The 16,754-nt window shown below is 37.3% G+C and overlaps 1 protein-coding gene across 1 annotated transcript in view; it reads right to left on the bottom strand.

Annotated features, from left to right (window-relative positions):
- The window catches only part of RFTN2 (raftlin family member 2), a 97,058-nt gene that overhangs the window by 51,844 nt on the left and 28,460 nt on the right, over nt 1–16,754 (bottom strand). Inside the window, exons 3-7 of the mRNA XM_003406151.4 lie at nt 15,175–15,289; nt 9,655–9,940; nt 7,223–7,426; nt 1,783–1,904; nt 483–586 (exon numbers count right to left, since the gene is read on the bottom strand). Coding sequence (XP_003406199.1) covers nt 483–586; nt 1,783–1,904; nt 7,223–7,426; nt 9,655–9,940; nt 15,175–15,289 — 831 coding nt within the window. The remainder of the gene's footprint in view (nt 1–482; nt 587–1,782; nt 1,905–7,222; nt 7,427–9,654; nt 9,941–15,174; nt 15,290–16,754) is intronic.

Raw genomic sequence — 16,754 nt, 5'->3', positions numbered from 1 at the left:
CTGCACTGGAAGCTGTCTTCTTTGCTCTCCCTCTGGCTCTGCCACCATGAACTCTTACACCCTTGGGAACGTGACTTGACAGCTTGAACATCTCTAATGTCAGGGGATTGGATTTGCTAATCTCCAAGGTCCATGGAATCAGATTAGAAGTGCAGTGAAATACTTTTTGCAGACATTAGATGAGCATTTGTTAAATTGAATTACCTAACGAACTTGTGGTTTAGAATTAAATGAGAGATAGGGATCCCCAGTGGCACAGTGGTTAAGCACTAGGCTGCTAACCAAAAAGTCTGTGGTTCAAACCCACCAGCCATTCCTCGTGAGAAAGATGTGGCAGTCTGCTTCCATAAAGATTAAAGCCTTGGGAACCCTATGGGGAAGCTCTACTCTGTCCTATAGGGTCACTATGAGTTGGAATTGGCTTGATGGCATCAGGTTTGAGTTTTTTTTTTTTTTTAATGTAAAAGATACTTTCCCATTACCTGTCATGTCTCAATACAGGTGTAGGCAACACACTTGTGAGAAGCCATCCGAACTCAGCCAGAGTGTGCAGCAGAGGGCCATAATCCGTTTTGATTTCACAGCCCTGCATGAGTAAGCATAAGAGCTCATAGTCTAATGGCAAAGACAACCAGTTACACAAGTAATTACAATAAAGGGTGACAGGTGTATCGATAAGAGGAGTTTACTCTCTGTTAAGTATAATTCCACCAGGCTGCAGTCCTCCTGGGCTTCATTTTCTGCGACTTGCTGCCTTCTAACCACTGAGCTGAGTTAGCAACACTGAAAATCAGAGTGGAGAGGGGTTCTTCAATGCTTGGGCCTTCCTTAGGTCTTGTTAGGGCAATGGTTCTTCAACTTTAATGTGGGGACCCAGGAATCTGCATTTAAAAAAAAAGCTCCCCAGGTGATATGGATCCAAGTAGTTTATAGACCACACTAAGAAACACTGGTCTGAGAAGAGAGAACAAGGATGGGGAATACAAGTCGGGTAGTGAAGGCAGAGGAGCTTAGATATAGAAAGTCTTTTCACTGCGCTTATTCATTTGCAGTCGAAGATTTTTACTTGGAGCACCATATTTTCCCCAAATTCTTTTTTCCCCTCAGTGAGTTTTCTAATTCCTTTGAAAATGGGTGCTGTCTCTCTAACCTATTTAAGGCAAGAAAGGCAAAAGTGTCCATGACAGAGCCTGCAGGTGAGGGCCTCATACACACAACAGAGTATATGTGAATTCAGTCTGTCTAGAAAAAAAAAAAAAACCTCTAGGGCAGTCCATTTGGTGACCTCTGAATTCAGAGTGCATAACATTAGCAGCAATGTCACCTCTGAGTATATTTAGCCTGGCAAAAGAGAGAACCTCTTTTGGATATTTTTGCCTTCAAAAGTCAATTCTCAAGGAAAAAAAAAAGTCCATCACGTTGGTTGCTTGGAGATAAAACACTAGTTGATTGAATTTCTTTCACTTTCAACCAGTTGTCATGGCATTGGTTAAAGAGACTCTCTGTACCAGAAGACTTTGTTTAGGACTAGAATGCCAAATCTTTGAAAACCTACTGCTCTTTATGTACAGATATATATTTTGCTATCTTATAAAAAAGTTTAACATCCAGTAAAGCAAATCACCCTTTCACAATTCTGAAAGATGTTTGCTCATGCATTTGTGACAAAACTCCAAGTACCTAATAAACATGTGTTTAAGCGTACTGCATATGCTAGGCAATGAAGATCTTTAACATATAAAACTAAAAATAAAGCTAAATTGTCAGAAAACTGCGGTTCACCTCAATAATGGTCCATTGTTCTACTACGATGGCATCATTCCCTTTCTTACTAGAGCCTGGAACTTCAGAACTTTCTTCTTCATAGATAAATAATCCTTCCAAAGATTTGGGCAAATGATCCCCTGTGAGGAAAAAGATATAATTCAGAAGAGTTGTAAATACTCCGTGTCTCTTCCAAAAAACCAAAAACCAAATCTGTTGTCATCGAGTTAATTCTGACTCATAGCAACCCCGTAGGACTGCCCCCTAGGGTTTTCAAGGCTATAAGTCTTTACACAAGCAGACTGCCACGTCTTTCTCCCACGGAAAGGCTGGCAGGTCCAAACCACCAGCTTTTTGGTTAGCAGCCGAGCACTTAATCACTGAGCCACCAGGGCTCCTGCCAGTGTCTCTTAAAACCATCTAAATCCTTAAATAACCCTAGTAGGAAGTGGAAAGAAAAACATATCAATTAATAAACACTTGTTCTGGCTGAATCACTAACATCCTCCTCCTCTTTGAAAGTTAACTTTATTTTTGCAAAGGTCAAAACAGTTTTATACTAACTGAATTAAAAACAAACCACAAACATGAAAACTACAATAACAAAAACAGGATAAAAAGTATGATACAGACAGTGGGAAGCAAGTGAATTTCCTAAACCTCAAAAGCATCTGAAAATGACCTTCACCTTGAAATCAAGTTTTAGTTTCTGATCTATATGTAGTGTGTACATAATTATATTATTAGGAGAAACAACATAAAAATGCTAATGCTTGCGATGAGAGGTATGATATTAAAATTAATATGAGGTAAGAATACTTCAAAATATGTAAACACAAAACAACTCTTTACTTCAATGATGCTTTAACAAAGAATGGTGACAGGAAAACCCTAAACAGAAGTCATTGTCAGAAGAATTCCTGCTGGGAAGGAAGTTTTAAGGGAGGGCCTCTCTGACTTGTTTCTTGAATAGTTGACAATAACCAGCTGGCCAAAACTAAACTGATTTTATGGAAGAATTGATTTTATGGAAGTTCTTTTGTTTCCTATTTTGCAACAGTAGACAGCTTTTTCATGGTCATGTGCTGGTTAAACATCTTGGTTTTTATATAGCACAATGTCACATCAAAGTTTTCCTGGTTGGCAGTTCTCTAAATAACAAAGGCCCACAAAGTTTTCCAGTGATCTCTTAAGCTTAAAGAAAAAAAGACAAAAGTAATTTCAATGTAAGTTTCAGTTTTAATTTTTATTAACAGACCATAAACTTTAAGAGAAAATATATACACATTTTTCTTTTTATATCACTCATGGTCAGGGCTGAATACCATGAGGAATTTACATTGTTCAAAGTGGTTCTCAAGAACCTAGTCAAGTTTGATTTACTAGTTGCAATTGGTTTTCTAAATATAGAATACATCCCATTTCCATTCAATGTACTTGTCCACTGCTACACCAAAGGGACCAGTCAATCAAATCTGTTTCTGATTTTAAGTTTAGGGTATTACTAGGCCATCTTCAAAATTGCATAAGCCTCAAGTCCTATTTTAGAATGGAAAGTATAAATCTGAAAAATAACTATATCCTGTGATAATTATGTAGTTAACTATAATGTACCTCTTATTTACTTTGGGATTACATAATGTGAAAACAATGGGTTTTCTGGCTCTGTGTCTGCTTTCATGCTCTTATCACTGGGGTTCCCTAGGACTTCTAAACTTGTTTTGATTTAAAAGAATGAAAGTGTGGAAGAATCATACAATAGAATACTATACAAGGATAAAAAAGAAAGACAGCTACATGCAACAACTTGAATGGATTTCAGAGATAATATGTTGAACAAAAGAAGTCAGACACAAGTGAAAGGAGTACGTACGGCAAAAACTAATCTATGGTGATTTAAGTCAGAATAGTGCTTATCACTGTGTTGGGCGGATATCGACTGAGAAAGGGCATGAAGTAGGCCTCCTGGGATGCTGGGAATGCTCTATATCTTGAACATTTGTGTTCTTTTCAACTGTACACATAAGATAAACACATAAAAAAATAAGCACATAACTGTACAAATAAGATAAGCACATATATATACATAAAACACCTCAGTTAAAAGCAGAAGTCCTTGCTTCTCACTCTAGAGCTCCCCAGAACCCCTGACTGACTTTATTAGGGTTCATGACAGTCCCCAGAGCCACTTGAGGAATGACACACAGAAAGAAGTTCTTATATCTCAGAAGACCTTCTTTCTAACGGAAGTGGCAGCTAGGGAGGGTGGCAGGGAAAGGCCTCACGGGAAAATGGTTCATCTGGGCGCTCAGCATGTTCAATCTTCGAGGTAATGAGGTGAGGTGGTAATTCTGAGTAATTATAACTGTCCCCCAGGTTGAATCACCTCTTCACATTACATAACCCAGAGCTTTCCAACCAGTGTACCTTGACCCACTAGTGTGTTGAGAATGGATTACAGGTGTGCCAAGACACAAGGACGTGCCCCTTCCTGCCCACAGCAGCTTCATCCACTTATACCAGTGTGTCCTACAGATGATCATTTCCTATCTGTGACTTGATATGAAAAAGTGGTGAAGCACTGGCTTACCCTAAAACTGCTTCTCAAAAAAAAAAATTTTTTTTTAAATTAAATACCACTAATTAATAGCCAAGGAGAGTGCACTTGTATCCTGGAGGGATGGTCTCCAGGTACAGCATGAAGAAATTCAAGGCAAGCATAAGGTTTCTTTAAAGTCTAATGTTCCATCTTAAAAATCCAACTTTGCATTCTTTTCAAATATACTTGTCTTATGTAGAGAAGTAATGTTCTCCTTCCTCCCCACATCAAATCTTCAAGTATATTGATACTCTAGGAAGAGGTTTGTCCTGTGGCCTTGTGCACTCCCTGGTACCAGTTGCATATCCCTAGGGTACCTGAACCTTGGTTTGAGAAACACAGGCTTAAAGGATTGCTAGGGAATTGTTTACTTGTCTAGATTTGTGATCTTACACATTCATTTTGCCTAGATACGACAGTGACATTCCTGTAAATGTGAGGAAAGGTAATGATCCATTTCAGTATTTTTGGTCCATGTGTCATTATTGGCATTAAACTGCCAATGGTGGGACCAGGACCATTTCTGAGAAGTAGAGGTCATGGCACCTTTTTTCAATTTTGAAACTAGGCACATATGTTTTGATACCTGTTACTGTCTGGCTTTCTGATGCCACATGGCTAGTTCCCTGAAGATAGGGAGACATGCATTTTGCTCGTCGTTGTAAACTTCGTGCCCAGCATATACATATATATGAAATGAATAAACACATATTGCAATGTCATTACTCCACCCCATTCCTCACTCTGATATCTTTTCTCCACCAATTCCACACAACATTTTTATAGGGATTAGTAGGTTGAAATGAGTATCAAGTGCAATCTGAAAAGAATTAATAAAAAATCAAAACATAACCTTAAGAGGTACGTTAAGGTGAAGAGAGACTATGCCTTGGAGCTGGTGGAGGAATTTGTAGCCCGAGTGAAATGTAAGAACCTCAGGTGTGTCTGTGTGTGAGTTATACCAGCTGGCAAAGGTACTCATCCCATCCTATGCCAGCTAGCTGCCCCGCTAGATCTCCACACAGTCTGGTAGAATAAAATGCTGTCCCTAATGCCATCTCAGTAGTTAGGCTCTCCTGCATTCATTTTACCCTGCAGTGCAAGCCCCCTTCAAGTACACAGTGAACCCAGCTGAAGGCTGGTGTGGTGGAGCCCAGCAATGCTGGATAATATCAGGTGCAGGGAGGCAATTGTAATAACAACCCTTCGTGTGCACGAACAGCAAGAGGGCCACCGGTGCCTCTCCTGTGGGGCTTTTGGAAGCAGAAAAAAGCTGTTGAGAGTGGATGTGAAGGGGAAATTAAAGAGGAACTTTCTCAGACCTTGTATCTTTTCCACCATGGCCCTGCCAAAGCAGAAAACTTAAAAAAAAAAGTTTCTCTCTCTTCCTGTTTCTGGAGGAAGGTGTTTTATTTCAAGGAGATTTGTTGAGTACTATAAAAAAAAAAAAAAAATTTTTTTTTTTTTATATTTAAATCTCTGAGCAATGTCTGGTTTTGTGCTCCCATTCCTTGTGGTGGACTGACTTCTGAAAATATTTTGGAAGAGGATAGAAGCAAGAAAAACAAAATATGCATTGTCCCCATGTACTTTAGATGTCAGGTGTCGAACATCACAGAACAAAGTAACCCAGCACACCCTGCTTCCTCTGACTTACTTCTCACAGTGACACAGGCACTGGTCACAACTTCCCCTGTGCAGCTTCCCTGTGTACTCCCAGAAAAGTCTCTATCAACTCACCCAATTGCCAGACCTCATGACCAGAGAGGCTCATTAGGGCTTGGCGTGGCCTACAATGTGAAATGTCTAATGAGAAATTCCAGGGCAGCTGAGAGTGGGAGATTCACCCCCAGTTCTCTGAGTAGCTTCTGAGGCTTTAAGAACAAAAGCCCCACACAGCCTCTGGCTGGCAACTGCTGCAGCTAATTTTATTTGCATCAGGCAAGGCCCAAGGCAGAGATGCCTGACAGAGGCTGTGAGAGGAGTATTTTTCATTTTTCCTTCAGCAGTTAGTCACAAGCCAAAATTTGAAATGGCTCCAACTTAGATTCTTTGGAGAGGAAGAGAAGAGAGGGAGAAAGAGAGAAATATTATGAAGCACAAGCTGAACTCCAAATAGAGGATCCATGCTAAAAGTACTAGAACTGCACATAACAAGTGGCAGGAAAAAGAACCAACACTTAATAAATTCCAACTGTATGCTGGGCACAATGAGAGTCACTTTACACATATGATCTCAAATTCTCACAACAATAAGGTAGGTAGTATTTTAATCCCCTTTTTAGTGTTGAGGAAACTGAGGTTCAGTGAGCCTAGCTAATTTTCCAATATTACACAGCTAATAAACAGAGGAATGAGATATAAGCCCTTGTTTGTCTGATTCTAAAATTCATACTCTTCCTATTGCTACTTCTATAAAAGACAAAGTTGGAAGAAGTCTCCACTCATCAAAAAAGACCAAGAAATATTTGTTGAGCAACTACCGTATGCCAAGAATGGTAGGTGTTGTCCAAAATTGGGATAATATAACATATTTGGACATGAACTGGTATATGCCATCGTCAGCCTCTTGTATTGGGCTGTTGTAATACATCTTATTTGGAAAATTCTACTAGTTGATCACACAGTTACTACCCAATGGCAAACATTACATGATAACTCTGGAACACACACTGGGTGTCCATTTGCTCTCAAGGCTGGTTAAACTTTTAAATTAAAGCTACACAGTTGTGTAACGTGACCTGTTTCCTTAGGAATATCTCTCCTTTTAGTCATACAACATGAGAGACAAAAACATTTGCACTGACTTGACGCAGTCCAAATTCTTTAGACATAAATACATTATACCATAAAACCTACCTTTAGATGTTTCCCAGCAAACAAAGGAATCAATTAAAGACAAGCCTTGCTTATAATAAAATGTAGTTAACTCTAGCCAATCAGCATCAAGTGTACAAATGACAGATCCTTTTCTTGTTACTTTCATTGATAGGAGGCCCTCCTGATAGGTCCAGCAAGTTGATTCATCATCAAAAACATTGAAGACTGCATACAAGTTGTTATCTGAGAGTAAGTATTCAGAAAGGGGGAGGAGAGAGAGATTATAATTTCATCCATCAAAGATTCTTAAAATCTTTTTTTTAAATCATGAGATATTTCAAACATATGGGCAAGTATAGAGAATAATAAAAGCACCTACCACTCAGCTTTATCGAATGTTAATATTATGCCATGTTTACTTCAGACTGTTTTTTTTAAAGAAATAAGAAATAGATAGGGCTGAGGCTAACTATGTAGTCTTTCCTAATCCCGTTTTTCAGAAATAACTATTATCATGAATTTGGTTTTTATCATTCTCATACAAGCTTTTATTCTTTTAGTACACGTTTTATACCTCTAAAATAACATATAATGTCTTTCAGTTTTTAAAACTTTATTTAAACGGTATCACACTGTACATATCAATCTACGAATTGCTTTTGTGCTTTTGAAATGTAACTAAGTTAATGCATATAGATCTAATTTATTTTAACTGCTACATAGTATTTTGGTTTATCTAATTCTCCTGTTGATGGACAAATATATTATTTCCAATTTTTTGTTATTACAAACAATGCTGTAATTAACATTTTTTATGTCTCCTTGGACACATGTTTGAAAGTGACTCTAGAACACATACTCAGATGTGGAATTGCTGGGGCATCAATATCTTCTATTTTACTAGAAATTGCCAAATTCTTAACTTGGGCCCCTGCTGTGTCTTAGGAAGTCTGAGACTACTGATATTACAGACAAAAGTATTTGGGGTGTGTGTGTGTGTGTTATGTGTATTTTTCTAGGTGAATCTCTGATTTTATCAGATTCTCCAAGAAGTCTTTTGTGCACCATCCCCATATACAACCACCCCAAAATTAAGAACCCCAGCCATAGAAAATTTATTAAGAAGTATGTAATTCAAAAATAAAACTATTTAGAAAATGAAATCTAAAGATCAACAATTAAATTAAGTAGTATATTGGATTAAGGACTGAAAGGACTTGAAATAGCCAACAGATTTTGTCAAAGTCAGGGTGGGAACCAGCATAGAGTTTAAAGGTAGTAGTGGGTGGAAGATGTTGAGTAGCTTTCTGACTGTGGCTCCAACAACCCTTGCTCACTTTTATGTCCCTATGTTCTTTATGTTGTAGGAAAATTGTTAGGGAACTGGTGAAAAATGGCAGGGTGGTGGTTTTGGTGAGATGATGAGTTTGTAAATGTTCCTGGCTCTTTCTTGAGAGATTAAGTTTACTTAAGTTTACTGTGGTTGGAATGGATCTGTGCCATGCATGGATGTTGAACACATCTCACCATAATCCAGAAAGCCTATGACACCATTATGTACCTCTCCTACCACCCCCCAGCCCCGCAGCATCAACACTGATCAAAGTGTTAACTAACCCAATACAGAGCTTACTTTGTGCCAGGAACTGGGCTAAAGACTTTGTAGACAGCTCTCATTTATTTCTCACAACAATGCCGTGAGGGAGGTCCTACTATTACCCCCTTATTAAAAAGAAATTGAGGCAGTCTGACTCCAGAGCCCATGCTCTTAACTCTAAGGCATACACAGACTTTGATGTTCTCTGATAGTTTGTTCTTCAGCATGCCAATAAAGGTATAAAAAAATTGAAGTCTAAAATATACAAATACAATACTCTCAATTTCTTGAGAAGACTTCCTTGTTGGCAAAACAGAAAAAAAGAAAACAACTATTGTTTAAAGTTATTTTAGGCTGCTGGCACTAAAAAAAGCACTATTGTGATATAAATTATTTCATCATGATGGAATAATTTTCATATTCTAATTGATGATCAAAGAAAGCCAACTAACTTCAAAGCTGAAAACCATTCATGAAATGGGAAAGGCCCAAACTAAAATTCTCATACACTGTTTATAGGGACAAACCTAAACGAGAACAGCTTTCTCTACAGAATCACTTCTTTGGTACACATGTACAGCCTCCATTTTACAAGTTAGTGGATGACTAAATGGAAAAAAATATTCAATACAAAGTTAGTCATGTGGGTGGCATTATAAAACCATGCCAGAGAAGACTGTCTGAAAACTGCCCTATCTTATTCCTGGTTGCATTGATTTTATAAATTTATGACAATTTTATATTAGTTCATTTAGTCTTTCTTTATAATCTAGAAATTTACTTTGCCACATATTTCTTAAGAAAATCCTTAAAAACTTATTTTGCTAAATTTAAACTAGTAATATATTTTAATTCTACTCATCTTGTCTATTACCTTCTCCTTTTCTTGGTTTAGAGAAACCGGAGCTGCAATCTTGTCCCATTTGAGACTGTCTACTTTCATGATGAAGTTCTTCTTCAAGTCCACTTTCAAATGATTGTCCATGTAACATTCCTTCATTCCAACTTCTACAGTTTTCATGTGAACCGTGTGTCATAGGTAGTGTTGGTTCTGATTCTGAATCTCCATCAAGGTTGGCTCCATTGCAGAAATTAGACGGTGGACAATGCTGTGATATGAATCCAACAAACTTCATTCCTCTTTTAGCAGTTACGTTAATCTGAGGTTTAAAAAGAGATGGGAGAACAAAATGTAAATTTTATTTACATTGTTTTATCGATTAACTGTTAGGCTTATTAAGGAAATCCAATAGAAGGAGTAACTTGACCAATAACTAAAGACCACTCATAAAGTAATTAAAACCCCTAGTATAGCATCCCTGGTGGTGCAACCGTTAAACACTCAGCTGCTAAACGAAAGGTCAGTGGTTCAAACCCACCAGCAGCTCCATGGAAGAAAAAACCTGGTGATTTGCTCTTGTAAAGATTATAGCCTAGGAAACCCTATGGGGCAGTTCTACTCTGTCAGGTGGGGTAGTTGTGAGTTAGAATTGACTCTATGTCATACAACAATAACAACAGTATAGCACTGGAGTCCCTGGGAGGTGTAAACCATTAACATGCTCAACTGCTAACCAAAAGGTTGGTGGCTCAAGTTCACCCAGAAGCATCTCAGAAGGAAGACCTGGTGATCTACTTCTAAAAATTTAGCCATTGGAAACCCTCTGGAGCATAGCTCTACTCTGACACACATGGGATCACCATGAGTTGGAATCTCGACAGCAATCGGTTTAGTTGGTAGTATAGTACTACTGCTATGACCAAGTCACATCATCATGCCTTCTCCAAACAATTTACAAATTATGAATACACTTTAGAAATTGTGAAAATAGGAATCATATTTTTCTCTGAAAGGCTACCATTTGGGAAAAACAAATAATTTGATAGCACGATTTCAGTTAACAATGGTCTCATTTTTGTTGAAGCAAAGTTTAAAACTGTCCCAAGAAATTCCCAAGAATAATATTACCAAATACATCTTCACTGATAAAGAAGAAATTTATTCATTAGGAAGCAAAAAACGCACATTTTTTGCTTAATACATATGGGTAAAGAAAAATGTTAAAAGACTAATTCTTGACAAATCTGACCTGCTTACATCTTGAGGCTATTGTCTCCTATCTGGGCCAAATTCACATCATTAGATTCAATCTCATGGGTTAAAGAATAGGATTCAGAAGCACATGACATAATGCCAGTGAAATAATTTGGTACCTTTAAACCCATTGTCGTCTAGTCGATTCCAACTCATAGCGACCCTATAGGACAGAGTAGAACTGCCCGATAGAGTTTCCAAGGAGTGCCTGGCATATTCGAATTGCCAACCTCTTGGGTAGCACCTGTAGCACTTAACCACTATGCCACCAGGGTTTCCCTTGGTACCTTTAGCAGGGTTATTTTCATGCTCAGCACTTTTCCTGTGCTTTGCTTTGGCCTCATGTCTTTGTTCTATTTGTGTCCATGTCTTTCTCCTGTGTTAAACTGGCAATTCTTTGATTGGCAAGAACTGTGTCTTATTCATCTTTGTATTGCAGTGTTCTGTACCTAGAAGGCTCTCTCTAAGTACTTGTTTGGTAAGTTAAAATGAAGAAATAACAAAGTCTTTTATATGGTCACTGTTTTAAATGAATAAATATTACCAGGAGAGGAAGAAAGAGTTTATGACAGAGCTTGCAAATGCAAACTTCCACAGTTAGAAATAAAACGGAACAAAAAAGGAAGAATTGGGGCAGAACCATCCAAAAGGGACAAGTGTAATCCACTTCAGCTGATGATAATGTGAACACAGGCCTGACATTTCCAGATATTTCTATTTTAGAGAGAAGCTGGAAATCTGTCTTTTTATGTGAAATTTCCGAGTTATAAATATTTGCTCTAAATCATTAAAAACACTATGAGTGCTAAAGAATGTCCGCGAACAGGATTTGGCCCATGAATTCCCAGTCTGTGATCTCTGAGTAATGGTTTGGTTCATCTGGTTTTCTGTTAACACTGGTAAACACATTGAATTTTCTAGCTGTATTTTAGATAGTTTGGTTGGTTTCAGAGGGGAGTGTAGGGTAGAGAAGGTAGAGTGCACTAGGGAGGAAAGGTGAGAGTGTGTACTCAGGGAGGTGAGAGGGCCATAGACAAGGCCGTGGAGGGCTGGAGCCGTTTGTACAGGCTTCTGAGAGCCCATTTTGCACATCCCCCCCCAACTCCATGCTCAGTCAAATCACGCAGATAACTTGAAATTGGCCATGAAGGGTGTATTTACACCATAGAAAACAGGAAATGCTATAAATCAGTGGTCCCCTCCTCCCTTTGGAGAGCCAGTTCACCAGCATACCCGTGGGGCCCAGCAAGGACTTTTTCTCTCTCTATCTTGATTTCCTCTTCTCATTTCTCCACTCATTGCCTATCCCAAACTCCACATTTGCAAAATAGAGAAAGGAAATGGATAGTTATTGCGGGAGAATGTGGGCAAAAGTATTTCTGGAAGATAAAAATGGCACCGTAGTGTGATGGGATAGGTTCTCTTGTTTCCACAGCTCCATGGAAGTCCATTCAAAGAGCACAGTATTGTAGTCAAATGCTCTGTGGATGGACTCCAAATAAAAGCAGATGTATCCACTGCCCTGCCAGATCTTAAAACTTAAAGGAGCCTGGCAAAACAAATATGATACCATTCACATTGCTAAGGGATGTTTCCTGAAAAGTTATCTTTCTGGCTTGGCCATTTCCAGCAAATTTTCGAGAAAACACTGAGAAGGAAGAAAAGCTTCAGACAAATTGTGTAAACTGATGAGTAAAAAGCTGTGGTGTTTAGTTTATTCTTTTTCTCTTTCCATTCACTCCTTAGGTAAACTAGGAAAGCTAGTTTTAAGTTGAAGACATTGAAGCCAAACTCAAGACATTGAATCCATGTGCCTTCCATCTTCTCTGCCTGTTATAACAAATAAAAAATGAAGGCAAAGGGAAGAGAAAAAGAAAGGAAGGCGGGGTGGGAGGATGGAGAAATGGGGCACAGAATGATGAAGAGTAGAGAGAGTAGGGTAGAGGGGACCAGCAATAGTAAAGGCTCCGGGGCCTGGTGGAGTAGGAAAAGCAGGAGAACTTTGAGAAGAAGGGGAGAAGGCATGGGTGTGTGGAGACAAGACAAAGGACTATGACTGGTGCAGTATCATTTACTCCTGTAAACTGACATATTGAGATAATAGCAGCACATGCAGGGTTAAAAATTTTCCTTTTCCTCAAGTGTCCTGGGAAAGAGTGAGAGAGGTGGTAAGGAGGCATGGCATTCTGTGTTGGAAACAGTTGAATTTATGGTCAGTGCTTTCTCTATCTCTTATCAGTTGATTTGGGTAAAAAAAAGCACAGAAGCCTTTTTTCTATTACTGGAAAGGTCTGGTAACAAATACAGTATTAATGTTTTTTTCCATGTTTTAAGTTGGAGGATTAATGTTCTTAAAATTCTGAGAAAAACATTGTTGAACCTAATTTTAAAAATCAAATGAACTTTGGTATAATGTTAAAACTTGGCTTAGAATCTAACTGCTCAACAATCAACTCTTTATACAAGGCAACTGTTCAGGAATAATATTTGGCATTCATCTACTGCTCTTGCTCATATACAGGGCAATGTTCAAATATTTCACGTACTGTTTCCTGAAGCTTTTTGCTTCATGAAATAACTCCTTACTCTAATTGCTGAAATAATAGTACTTTCCTGTTTAAATAGATCTTTAACTGTGTCCAGGAAGTCAGATGCAAAACAAGGGCTCTGATGATCACCTATTAAGACTAAATTAATAGTTATATTTTTGTTTTCAAAAGAAACTTTCTGAGTGGATTTATTCCTAGAAAAAAAATTTTTTAATTTACCAGAATAGTAGTAGTGAGCAGTTTGTAAATAGTAGTAGTGAACAGTTTATAAAAACCTAACCTCAAAGACTGTTGCTGAAATATCTGACTGAATGGTGACTTTATATGTAAATGGGAAATATCATTAGAAGCTATAACTGGCTATATACAAACCATAGATAATCTTATGCTGTGGTCATTTAAAGCTTGGTAATAACCACAGAAGGAGTGAACAAGTTTCATGCTTTCTTAATTAAAAAGATGTGCCTTTGTTTTTTGGCTTTATTATTTAAATAAAAGCTAAAACCTTACAAATACGCCAATTTAAAAAAAAAACTTTCACATAAATTCCTATCAATTTAGAATACTTGTGACTGTACAATTTTTTTTCTTGGTTTAAATCAACCCGCACATAGTGTTTAATTTTTCTTTTAAGTTCCAATTAAGTTATATTGTATATACTTTTCTATCTCGACATAGTCAATACAGTTGTCATATTTAGTGCCCAGAAAATATTCCATTGTATAGCTATGTCACTGTCATCTTATCAGTCTTCCAATTATTGAGAATTTGGCTCCATTACTCAATGTTGACTAAGATATCTTTGTGTAAAAATGACTTTTTCCCTTTTCATCTACCTTCTCAGAATAGATTCCCAAAGAGGAGATGACAAGGACAAAAAGTAAAATTGGACTTATGATTCAGAAAAACTGTACTAGTTTATTACAATGTCAGTTGCAATATATGATTGTTAACTGTTTTCTTAAAGTTCTGCCAATATTAGATTTAATAATTTTTATCTAATTTTCCTTTTTAAGAGTGGTGAGATGTTAATTCATAGATATTTCTACCTACATTAAAAATTATTAGTTAGGTTGAAACTTTTGCAAATGTCTCTTTATTACTTATGATTCCTTTTGTATTTGCTGTCCATGGACTTTGCCCGTTGAAGACTGGACATCATCTCCATGGATTTGTATTCATTCCCTATATATTCTGAAAATGAATCTCCAAAGGATACATTTGTTGCACATTATCTTTCCCCCTTTGATTTCTTGTGTTTTTTTAAAGTTAGTTTTCTTAACTTTCGCAGTACACAAGTTATATTCATATACTCAAACTCAATCTACTCGCGACTGAACATGTCTATTCATCCATTTTCTTCAAGATGTTTTATACTTCTACAAATTTACCTCTTTGTCTCATCAGAATTGTACTGAGTTATATGGTGTGAAGTCTAGTTTCTATAGAACAATTGCCCATTTTCCTGCAGCATTTATTAAGTAATCATTGTTCCTCCATTTTATTTCATCTGGTTTGTTATTTAACTTCTTATTGTGTTTAAATTTATTTCTGGTATCTCTATTCTGTTTTATTGGCCCATATTTCTGTTATTAACTGCACAATTTCGTACAAGTGCTTCAATATGTTTTAAGTTCTGGTACAGTAAGTCATGTATCACTACTCTGTTTAAAGAAAGGAAACTGACGAAGAAGAAAGACCAAACATTTCTTAGTATCCCACAAAAAATGTATATCTTTTGAGGAAATACCTTTTCTGTCAGTTCGTTTGCAATCTCATTTGTTTGTGTCTCATAGGTTAGGGGGAATTCCTCAATCACAAGCTTTGCTCGTCTTTGTCCACTGGGTGCTGTCAAATGTTTTGAGCTGTAACAGAGAGAATATGTTCAAGGTTACAGGTCAGTTGCAGCTAATGTGCTCGTGTGAAAATAAATGAGCAACACACAAATAAGGTCAAGGCAATCTTTTTTGTATTTCAGCCCAGGTGGTTATCTTATCATGTAAAATTGCCAGAAACATATAATAAATTATATTAATTTAAATTTATTTAATTTAAACTTGTATTAATTTCATTTTCTAAATAAAACTGGAAGGAGAGCGTCATGCCTGTTGTTTTGGTAAGAATTGTGAGAAGTGATTTTAGATCAGTGTTAAACAGCATTACCATCCAAACGCAAAAGTAAAAATCCTATTTAAAAGCAGAGAAATATTGCCCTGTCTTTTTCCTTTTACTTATTTTCTGATACAGCTTTCCTTGCTTATTCTTAGCATTGTCAGGGCTCTGCTAAGCCTATCTTAAGTAATGCTAAAAGCAGAGAAGATCATTTATATATGGCTGATAAGATTTGTAATTAGGGCACAAGTGCCGCTACTGTCATGGTGGTTTAGCAATGCTTGAACTAGTCAATATTTGAGGAGGCTCCATGTCCCATTGAAAGCTGAAGCCTGTATACACCTCCCAGATGCCTATAAGTAGATAATGTTCCAGTAGCAGACCAATAGCCAGTTGCCATTGAGTGGATTCCAACTCATGGTAACCCCATGTATGTTAGAGTAGAACTGTGCTCTATAGAGTTTTCTTGATGGCTGATTTTTCAAAAGTAGATAGCCAGGTCTTTCTTCCAAGGTACCTCTGGATGGATTTGAACTTCTAATCATTCGATTAGCAGCTGAGAATGATAACCATTTACGCTACCCAGGAACTCCCAGTAGCAGGTACCAAAAAACCTGTTTTGTCAAGTTGATTCTGACGCATAGCAACCCTACAGGACAGAGTAGAACTGTCCCCTAGGATTTCCAAGGAGCAGTGGGTGGATTCAAACTGCCAATTTTTTGGTTAGCAGGTGAGCTCTTAAGCACTACATCACCAGGGCTCCAATAAAAAAAAAAAAAAAAAAAAAATTCAATAGCATCCCTTAAAAACATACCTGGAATTTTTTAAGGTCCCTCCCTTTTTTTCTGCTTTCCCATTTTCTCTCTTTTCCTCTCATTTTATTTTTCTTTCTCTATTTAGCCCTCTCATAAAAGGTAAAACACTATTTTTACTCTGGATTTTGAGATTGTTTTGATGTAGTTGAAGAGGTGTATAAAAAAAAGAGATAACGTGTTAATCTAAGACATTGTTCTGGCTATTTTTATTTTTCATTAAAAACAGTCTTTTACCATGAAAACCATCACATTTAAAAACTAGTCTGGCAAAAAGGCTGGAGTATTGTTTGGAAAAGCAGCTATTAAAAAAGTTTTTAATTCTTGGAGGATCCACCAGGGCACTACGGACAGAAGCACCATACCGTCCCTCTGTAGCAAAGACCCAAAAAACTAAGTAAAACAG

The sequence above is a fragment of the Loxodonta africana genome, chromosome 6 (genome assembly GCF_030014295.1).
Source record: "Loxodonta africana isolate mLoxAfr1 chromosome 6, mLoxAfr1.hap2, whole genome shotgun sequence".
NCBI lineage: Eukaryota > Metazoa > Chordata > Mammalia > Proboscidea > Elephantidae > Loxodonta > Loxodonta africana.
This window is presented reverse-complemented; position numbering and strand designations above follow the sequence as displayed.